This window comes from Patiria miniata, unplaced genomic scaffold, assembly GCF_015706575.1.
Source record: "Patiria miniata isolate m_02_andy unplaced genomic scaffold, ASM1570657v1 HiC_scaffold_6, whole genome shotgun sequence".
Classification (NCBI taxonomy): domain Eukaryota; kingdom Metazoa; phylum Echinodermata; class Asteroidea; order Valvatida; family Asterinidae; genus Patiria; species Patiria miniata.
In genome coordinates this window covers 6,312,300-6,323,118 of record NW_024037073.1, presented here as the reverse complement: position 1 = coordinate 6,323,118, position 10,819 = coordinate 6,312,300, and the positions used below count along the sequence as shown (strand labels likewise).

Genomic DNA, 10,819 nt, shown 5'->3' with positions numbered 1-10,819 from the left:
ACCTGACATTTATCAAGAGTTTTCACATCGGTCTTATCACATGTATCACCCTTTTTGCTCTTGTTCTGGTGACGGTGGTAAGTTTACTACTACTTCTGGACTGTTTGTGTAACTTGGGACCCCTACAACAGACTCTGACTGATTTTCTTCTTGGGAGGGAAAAATGTGATCAATATGCACATACCTGTTTTTGCCATTGTTATACACATGAACAATGTATGTACGTGGTCCACAAACTTTGACTACCTTTGCAGGCAACCACTTGACCAGACTGTTTTCATGACTTTTGACCCTCACTTTCTGATCTACCTGGAGTGTTCGCTCCTTTACTCTACCTTGGTCATGATATATCCGTTGTTTTTCTTCTTTGCTCTCTACTTTTTGTGCCAAGTTGGGTTTCAAGAGAGAAAATCTGGTTCAGGTTGCCTTTTGAGGAATAAATCTGCTGGAGTTCTACCTGTAGTACTAGTCTGTGGTGTGTTTCTATACATTATGAGGAAATTTGCTAGTTTGTGATGCACTGATAGATGTTGCCTTTTAGGATTTTGATCTAACATTTGTTTGATCAGTGCTCGTTGGACAATCTGAACAGTAGTCCGCTCTGCTGCTCCATTTGAAGCAGGGTGGTATGGTGCCACTCGGGTGTGTTTGAAACCGTTTCTGTCCATACACTCTTTGAATTCAGCTGAAGTGAATTGTGGCCCATTGTCTGAAATGATTTCTTCTGGAAGTCCATACGAGGAAAAAAACCTCCTCAAGACATCCAGGGTCTTTGCAGTGGTGATACTATTACGGTTTTCATGGGATAAACTTCAACCCACTTTGAGTGACTATCAATCAAAATCAACAACTGCTGGCCTTTTAGGTCAGCAAAATCAATGTGCACCCGTTGCCAACTCGGGCGGGCCACTCCCATGATTTGAGTGGAGTGGTAGGAGGAGCATTTCGGACTGACAGGCACGTGGTGCAGGCGTTTACATGGTTTTCAATGTCCTTATCTAACCCTGGCCACCACAAGTAGCTACATGCTAGGCTTTTCATACTACACATGCCCATGTGATGGTTGTGGAGATCATTTACATGTAACAATCTGTCTCTGTACTTACTTGGAATAACTACCCTTATCCCCCACAAAATACAGCCCTTATCAATTGACAATTCAGCTCTACGCCTGAAGTATGGTTTCATCTGTTCATCTGGAATAAAACCTGGCCAACCATTTGCTACAAAGTCATACACTTTGGCTAACTCTGGGTTGGTTCTAGTGGCTCTACTGATATCATCTGATGTAATCGGCAACTCATCTACCGGTATGTATGAGAAATACTTCTGTACATTAGAATGGTCTACCTGTCTTGGTAGAACGCCTATACTCAATATCATAAGTGTATGCAGACAATATGATAGCCCATCTTTGCATTCGCGCTGCGGCCAATGTCGGAATGAAGGCCTTCGGATTGAAAATGGCTGTGAGTGGCTCGTGGTCTGTGACCAAAATGAATTTCCGTCCAATCAAGTATTTGTGGAACTTCTTGACCCCAAATATCAACGCCAATGCTTCTCGCTCTATTTGCGCATAGTTTCTCTCACTTGGTGACAGAGTACGCGAGGCGAATGCAATGGGTCTTTCTTCCCCATCTGGCATTACATGCGAAATCACAGCACCTACTCCATATGGAGAGGCGTTGCACGCAAGACGTTATTCTCTACTTACGTCATAGTGTACCAACAAAGTACTTTCCATGAGCTGGATTTTACTTTGCTGGAAAGCGGTTTCACAGGCAACAGTCCATTTCCACTTCACATCTTTTCGCAAGAGCTCATTCAAGGGGTGCAACAGTGTCTAAAACATTTGGAATGAATTTTCCATAGTAATTCAGTAGTCCCAAATAGGACCGGAGCTCAGTGATGTTTGTTAGGCTGGGTGCCTGCTTGATCGCTTCCAACTTCTCCACAGTTGGGTGGATACCCTCAGCATCAACTACAGGAACTTTTTGGACTCTGCATCCAACTCGAGCTGTAGGTATGCTTGTGTGAGGTCGAATTTTGTGAAAATCTTTCCCCCTTCTAGTGTCGCAAAAAGGTCCTCTGCATTTGGCAAGGAATACTGTGTGTCATCTAACAACTTATTGATTGACACCTTATAATCACAACACAATCGCAAACTACCATCAGGCTTAGGTACTGGTACAATAGGCGAGGCCCATTCACTGCGTTCTACCTTACTTATGATGCCTTCATCTTGCATCCTTTTCAACTCTTTTTCTAGTTTTTCTTTCAGAGCATACGGTACGGGACGCGCCTTGCAAAACACAGGTTTAGCATTATCAATCATAGGATAACGTAGAACGAATCTGGGGTTCTTCTCACACACCAGACGAAGGAAACCACTGACACTATTCTTCAGGGTTTCGGGGCTCTCCGGCCATTTATCCTTTCCCCTTTCTTTACACGAAGCCCCGCCCCCGCTGCATCGGACAGCACAAATCGGGATCGCTCCGAGTGGAACGAACCGTCTGTTGCGCCATCGTCTACAGCACGGGGCGACCCCTCGGCGGGGACCTGGCACGTGTGTTGATGCAGGGTGTCTCCGGACGATCAAGCCCGGCCAGCCCCGCTTTATCAACAGGCACAACTCGGCAGTGTTCCGAGTGGAACGGAGCGTCTGTTGCGCCGTGGTGCACAGCGCGACGCGATTCTCCATGGGATTTAGCATGTGGGCCTAGCTGGCTCCCCGAAACCCTGAAAAAGTCCAACTCCGAGTCATCCAACGTGACGAACGCTTTGCTGGCCATCTCACCAGGTTGGTTTACGCTCTGCGAGGCCCTGATCCAGCGTGCGTACCCGCCGCGTGGCGAGTCGGACGCCAGACTAACTCGACCCGGTGTATTCATGGCGAAAAACACTCCAAGTTCCACATGTTTTTCCTCCGTCAGACATGCCACGGCTGCCACCAATGTAACGTAGAACGAATCTGGGGTTCTCACACGCCAGACGAAGGAAACCACTGACACTATTCTTCAGGGTTTCGGGGCTCTCCGGCCATTTATTCTTTCCACTTTCTTTACACGAGGCTCTCTCTTTATACAACTCACAACAAAAGGGAACGCTATACAAAAGTCACACTACTGAGTCGGCGCAGTCTGGCAACGGGTCTCCCTGGCCCAGCAGCAGGGGTCCCAACGCTACGGTTGCACCGTGGGTCCGTGCTGGCGCCCTCTGCCGGCGGCCCGGCACCGCCGTTACAATATGTATGTGCGCCTTGAACTCAGTGATCATGGGCCCCCTTCTCACTAAATACCGTTTGATACTGTTCTTTCAGTCCTGCTATGTCCTTGGCTGGATGACTGACATGTGGAGAATCCTTGGCTGCTCCGCTTGTGTCTTGTACTCTGAAGATCTGAGGACAGTTCACCTTGACTTTGTCCAACCAGTTCCGACCGAATAAGGCTGGCTTGTCTCCCGCCACTACGTACAGTGGCAGTGTATGTGTCTGACGCTCGTACGTTACTGGCAGAGTGAGTTTTCCCCGCACTTCTATGGATTCTCCTCCATAGGTTTTCAGTTTCACGGACGACGGTTCCAATGGCCAGCTTGAAAACTGCTGCTGGTAGGTCTTATCCGATATGATGGATACAGCTGCCCCGGTATCCAGCTCCATCTCTACTGAAGATCCTGCTAGGTCAACAGTCACAGCGATGCCCTTTGCTGGTGAGCTCACCAAACTTATCGTGTAAACCAGAAAGTCGCCTGATTCATCACTGTCCACGTCTGCGGCCACGTGTTTCACAGACTTCGAAGACTTGCCATCCTTTGGTGTCTGATTCTGGTACGGTTTCTTTCTTCATGCCTTTGAGATGTGCCCAACTTTATTACATCAATAGCATGTTGCTCCTTTGAAGGGACATTCCCTTGGCGAATGTTGACCAATTCATCGGTAGCAGTTCCCATTACCTGGTTGGTTCTGTGCCGATTTAGGCCCACGTACACTTAATATTGCAGTGGGTGCTGGTTTCCTCTTTGGAGTGAAGACTTGCTGGGCAGTCATCTTTTTCACCTCCAGACTGGCTCTTGGTTGTATATGTAGCTCCTGAGCTTGCTTATTTGCCATCTCAAATGCTACCGCCAGCTGCAGTGCCTTGTCAAAATACAGCTCTTTCTCGGTTAACAGCTTCTTCTGACATGTGGTGTTGATCAACCCACACACCAGTCGATCCCTTAAGGCATCCTTCAGGAAGTTTCCAAACTTACAGGTGGTTGCCAGACACTTCAGATTCGGACAGGTTTTTTTGGTAGATTATTCGTGATTTTGGTTGGGTAAACACACCATTTTAAATTCGGTTCTGGGAAAACACTGTAAAAACATGTGGGAAATATGTCATTTCGGTGGAAAAACAAATCCATTACTGGACCAAGCCCAGTCTAATGTGGCTTTCTTAGCTGTAGGTAGCTTTCCAGCACTTAACTGGCTCGTCACTCGTCACTCAAATTCTGATGGGAGGCAGGCTGGCTCTAGACAACAGACGCACATACTTTGGGGATAGCCTGACTGTTTATCAAGGACAAATCACTGCACTCCCACCTGTTTTATTAGTATGTGCGAACATATTTATGGTCGTCAACTGATTAAATAGCCATTATCTTAGTAGGGGGCTCATGAATACGAACCCGGGAATCCCAGGTTCGCGAAAGCCACATTAGACTGGGCTTGTATGGTCCAGTAATGCATTTTGGTTGCAAACGCAGCCTTTCGGTGGGAAAACAGGGGTATAGGCCTACTTATTATAACATTCGGTAGGGACTACATGTACGTGTCATGTCACCGTTGAACTGGTACGTTGAAGATACTTCATTGTTGTTTATACAAAAATTCTTTAAGTTTAATTCTTTTTTTTTTAACAATACCTGGTACGAAAATTGTTCCTGTTTAATTTTTTTTTACAGCTAACCCTGGTGCATTTATTTTTCCGAACAATTTTGCAACTTGTTCATTTAATCGGATGCACGAAATAAACTTCACAGAATTGAATTGAAGTGAAACCGTTGGGCTGGTACATTTAAAGGGCTCGTATTTTATGAATATACTTTTGTTATATACTTTTGTTATCTTCACAACAACACAAAAATTCCTCCTGTTTGAAAGTTGATTTTAAAAACACCCCCCCCCCCAAAAAAAAAAATATTAATAATAGGGCCTAAATAAATACTACACTTAACTTAAATACATGTACTTAACCTTACAAACTGGGGGAAAAAATGGTCATAGTTTTGTAAAAATTGTAATCTTTAAAATTACAGCAACCGTGTAGGTTGAAAAATTCCTTGGCCCTAGACTATGTGCAAACCTAAACATGTGCTAAATTTGAAAAAAAATTGCTGCCTACAAAATGGTCCGATTTAATTATCTTGCAAACATAAGGTTCTGGTTCTGGTTCTCTGGTGGACTACTGCATAATCTCCTCAGCAGGGATGTAATATGCAGGCGCGAGGTGAACGAAAATACACCGAAAGCAAATAATATTTGATACACAGTCAGTAACAGATCGTCCTGAGTCTAGTAAAACCGCTCCCAGGATAAATACCGTCAATTTGAGTCATTCGTTAAAATTCGCGGCGAAAGTGTATGGGCGGATCGATCTTATTAATGAATATTCAAGATCAAATCCAATATTCATGATGTATGACGATGCCATTTTGGTTGTTCTCGAACAGTGCCTTCCCTGCGGCGCCATTTTGCACGAGACACTCGCCGGTGTCGTTTAAAGAGAGGGCGCTCAGATGGAAATCAGTTTGAGCTGCAGTAGTGCTCAGTTGAATAGCCACCACCAACACACAATTTCAAAAATGTTTTGGAAGCCTGGGAGTTTAAAGTAAGATTAGTATTACTATTACTTTTTAAGCACCGTTCATATTTTTGTGTGTGAATCGTTTCTTTCTCTCTGCAAACCAGCAAAAATAATAACATCACACACAGAAACAGACATTATTGAATCAATCACGTATGGAATATATTATTTAATGACCAGACTTTTTTCCTCATTTTTCCCCCATTTGTTTTCTTTACTGAAGCGACAAAATTTGCAAACAGTACAGAAATTACAGTACATAAAATGTACATGCCCTATATACGGACATACGTGCATGTACATGTATACATGTACATCTATACAAGTACATGTACAACTAGAGGTTGTAGGAACAACCACACGGTGTTGGGCCATTGTTGATGTTGACCTTGATTGTTGATGTTAATGTTAATGTTGATTGTTGATGTTGATGTTGATGTTGAGGGTTGAAAGTTGAAAAATAGCGCGTGTAGTAATTATACAGAGGATAGTTAAAAAGAGTCAGGTGAGGATGAAAAAACGTGAGAGTGTTGAGACCGGTTTAAAGCCAAGTAGACTGTTTGTTGAACGATGCAAACCGGTTGGATGAAAGTGAACCAGTTAATTACAGTGCCAGCTTATCCACCCTGCTCTGATGTTAATCCCGTGTATGAGGTTGAAAGTCATCCCTGTGAGATTTCCCGTGAGATTTTCCCGTGAGATTTTCCCGTGGTTATAATAAACTCAATATCTGAGCTCCAAAAACAATCAGATGAAACCTGGAGGAACACTCAATCGTCGAACATTCAGGGGAATCCTAGGCTTGCAACATCAGCAGGAAATTTGGAATTGCCGCTTTAGCCTCTTTCGTTAAGTTTGGATCAAACGCTGGAACGGAAGTTACGGACAAAAATGTGATTGGAAAATAAGGATATTATAGAGGGCGCCCTACATGCTATCCAGCAGTAAGCCAAATGAATATGCAAACCACAAGAGGGCGCTAGTCAGCACAATCAATACAGCTACTACTCTCTGACACAGCCGCCCCTAAATTTGGGAAACAAATTTATAAGTACAAAAGAAAGCATCTTGTGAAACCATCCAACTGTTCATCAACCTATGAGGTCGGAGCGTCCTTGAGTTCATCGTTGTTGCTCATCTCAGGGAGTTGAATCAGCCGAGCTACAGGACGTGTGTAGACATTGTTTCTGACTCTCTCGTCGGCACTCCGGACACGACCATCCGGTCCAGGGAAGGTTTCAGTAACTCTGCCGATAGGCCACTGCGCCCGAGTGAGATTCGGGTCAATGATCATGACGACGTCGTTCTTGGACAAACCCACCACATCTCTTTGCCACTTCTGACGACTCTGAAGTGAAGGTAGGTAGAACTTGGAGAATCTGGTCCAGAAGTGGTCTGCAAAAACTTGGCTATGCTTCCACTGACGTCTGCCCAACAGGTCTTTGGCTGGATAGACCACTTGAGGTAAAGCTGGGTCGTAGCGCCCCATCAGAAGGACATTCGGTGTGACATGGTCAATGTCGGCGATGTCTGAGGATGTGTAGCCAAGAGGCTTCGAATGGAGAATTCCTTCAACCTCGATGAGTACTGTGCGAAGGACTTGCTCTGGTACCATCTGATCATTGAGGACAACTCGCAGGCCATACTTGGCTGACTTGATCTCTCTCTCCCACAATCCTCCGAAATGCGGGGCATTTGGAGGGTTGAAACGAAATCTTACTTGGTGTTTGGCAAGCTCTTGCTGTAGGGCTGGATCCATCGCTGAGAAGGCTTCCTTCAGCTCGGAAGCACCCCCTTTGAAGTTGGTTCCGCAGTCCGACAGCAGCTCATACGGCTTCCCCCTTCGGGATACGAATCTTCGGAAAGCCATCAGAAAGGCATCTGTGTCAAGACTCTCAAGTAGGTCTAAATGCACTGCTCTCGTTGTCATGCATTTGAAAATGATGCCCCAACCCTTCTCTGTTCGCCTGCCTATCTTGACGGTCATCGGCCCAAAGCAGTCAACGCCTGTGGAGTAGAATGGTGGCTGCTGGATGCGGAGGCGGGCAGAAGGAAGATCCCCCATCTTAGGGACACTTGGAGTGGCTCTCCACCTCTGGCAGTCAGAACATTGACGCTGATGTTTGCGGACAGCCTGTCGACCACGCAGAATCCAGAATCTTTCTGGACCATAGTGCATGGATAAGGAGCTTAGTTACATGATGTGCGGGGTCGAGCACAATTGGATGCTTGGTGAAAAGCGGGATTCCTTCAGCATGACGCAGCCGGCCCCCAACTCTGATGACTTGGTCATCTGCATCCCACTCTGGCGAGAGCTGCAGCAGTCTACTTCCTCGAGGGAGCTCCTTACCATCCTTGAGGGCACCCCACTCTTCGGGAAAACTGGATTTCTGGGCTCGTTGGAATAGGTGAAGCTCAATTTCTGCTCGCTGATCAGCTGTTAGTTCAACAGGACCATCATCCTTCGCCGCCCCGTCACAGAGCTGCTTAGATGCCTCCATAGATGCCTCCATAGATTTGTACTTCCCCAGGTCTGGGATGTCAGCCAGTTCCACGGTCACTATACCGCAGAAGGAGGATTTCTTCAGCTCTGAGGAATCCTCAGCTAGGGCAGGTGGGAAGGCTGGCCAAAGATCAGGGCTTGCGTATAGGAATGGTGGCCCATCTCGCCATCTGCAGGGTTGACTGAGTGACAGCAGACTTTTCCCTCTTGTCAGATCATCAGCTGCATTATTTTTCGTGTCAACGTAGCGCCATTGGTCGACGTCAGTCAGGGTCCGGATCTGGGCCACTCGGGTCCCCACAAAGACTTTATACCTACAGGACTCCGACTTCAGCCATGTCAGGACTGTCGTAGAATCACTCCAGAGAACAATATCTTCTAGGGGTAGAGTCAACTCTTGCTGAAGGAGACTGGACAATTGAGCCCCTGCCAAAGCGGCCGAGAGCTCGAGGCGGGGCATGGAGAGCTGTTTCTTTGGCGCAACTCGGGACCTGGCCATTACAAAGCTGGTGTGTACGATATGCGTCTCATCTTCCGTCCGGAGGTAGGCGACTGCACCGTAGATCCTCCCCGACGCGTCACAGAAGATGTGAAGCTGGCGACTGGCTGTTTCTGGGTTGACATCAGGGGGCGTGTAACATCTATTTAGTTTGATGACAGACAGGTTTGGTAGCTCATTTTCCCAGGCTCGCCATCGGTCCATAATCTCTCCAGGCTCCAGGGCATCGTCCCAGTCACGTTTGGTCTTCCATAAGTCCTGTACGATAACTCTGGCTCTGGCAGTGAATGGTGTGAGGTTCCCATTTGGATCATACTGGCTGGCTAAGGTTTTTACATGTTTCTCATGTTCAGGCAATCATAGTTGACTACCCGGTGCCGGTATTGCAGATCATCCGTGCTACAGTCCCACTGGAGTCCGAGCATGGGTTCGGCCAAGTCTGTCTCTCCAAACGTCAGCCAGAGATCACAGCCATCTGAACGTGCTTCAGGAGGGAGATCGGCTACAACGTTGGGTACATTACTGGCCCATTGACGAATCTCAAAACCACCCTTGGCAAGCAAGTCACGCATGTTGTGGACGAGAGTCTTGGCTTCGTCTTCCTGTGGTACACTGACTAGGCAGTTATCGACGTAGAACGATCTATCCACTGCATCAGCAACTTCAGCAGACTTCTCTCGATGATCAAAGACATGCTTACGTAGCGCATAAGTGGCGCAACAGGGGCTGCATGTTGCTCCGAAGGGTAGTACCTGCCACTCATAGATCTTGGGTTCGGTGTCGGTCTTCATGTTTCTCCACAGGAAGCGGAAAAGACATCTTTCGGTGGGCTGCAGCTAGTCTTACTTGGTGGAACATTGCCTTAATGTCCCCTGACACTGCTACAGCATGTTGGCGGAAACGCAACAGTACCCCAAGGAGCGATGCACCGAGGGATGGACCAGGAAGTAGGTGCTCATTGAGTATCTGGTTCTGATACTGGAAGGAGCAATTAAACACAAGGCGAAATTTCCCGTTGTGTTCGACTGTGTGATGTGGAATGTACCAGGATTCTTCAGACTTTGCAGCATCTTCCGCTGCCAGGATTCTGACGTAACCAGCATCTACTAGCTTCTGGATCAGCTCGTTGTGTTTCTCTGCCAGCGATGGTCGGGTTGCAAGGCGCCTTCTGTTCTTCTAAGGGTTGGAAGGACAGCCTCCTTTGGAGCATGGAACTTGGCGTTGTCAGTTCGCAAGAGGGGAGTTACATAACGCTGAATTCCTCCCTCATCCACACGGGCAGTGTTGTCTTCTAGAAGTTGCACCGCACGTTGATCTTGCTTGGAGCGAACGACGTGCTTTTTGTTCACATAAGGCACAACATCAACTTGCCAAAGTTTCTCAACGTGCCTCATCAGCTCGGCTGTCTCTGATTGGGCTGAGACTTTGAAGCACCGTTGCTCACCAGCTTTCTGCTTCAAAATGCTGGCTGGTCCATGGAGAGTCCAACCCAATCTTGTGAGAGCGGCTACTGGTGTCCCACTAGGACCGAACCTGATAGGTCGTCTTGGGGCGATGAGGTCAACGTGATCTGACCCAATTAGGATGACTGGTCGAGCTTTATCAACCAAAGGCAGTGGCAAGTCACGAAGATGTGGGTAGCACTCTTGCAGTATCTTGACTGGATACGTGTATTCGGACAGGCATAGGTTATCAGCAGCAAAGACACCATCCAGGGAGAACTTCACATCTGGCTTGTCATGGGGTGACACAGACAGAGACACGGATTGACCTTGACAGATGACAAGGTCTTCTCTTACTGTTCGTAGATGCATAGTCTCTGGTGTTCCGCTGAGTTTAAGCTGTTGTGCTGCATCTTGAAGTAACATGGTTCGCTCAGATCCATCATCAAGTACTGCATAAGAGTCAATGTTGCTGTCTGGACCGTGGAGGATAACTCTTACCACTTTCAGCATGGTATTGCATGGTCGG

The 10,819-nt window shown here is 46.9% G+C and overlaps 1 protein-coding gene across 1 annotated transcript; it reads right to left on the bottom strand.

The window, feature by feature from the left end:
* Positions 1-7,948: 7,948 nt before the first annotated feature.
* LOC119742774 lies at positions 7,949-9,052 on the bottom strand. Its single transcript, XM_038218943.1, has one exon. It carries the CDS (start codon positions 9,050-9,052, stop codon positions 7,949-7,951), a length of 1,104 nt encoding a protein of 367 aa, XP_038074871.1.
* Positions 9,053-10,819: the final 1,767 nt, after the last annotated feature.

Bases quoted from the DNA above. Each gene is read 5' to 3' on its own strand.
- LOC119742774 (XM_038218943.1), bottom strand. From the start codon at position 9,052: ATGGACCGATGGCGAGCCTGGGAAAATGAGCTACCAAACCTGTCTGTC.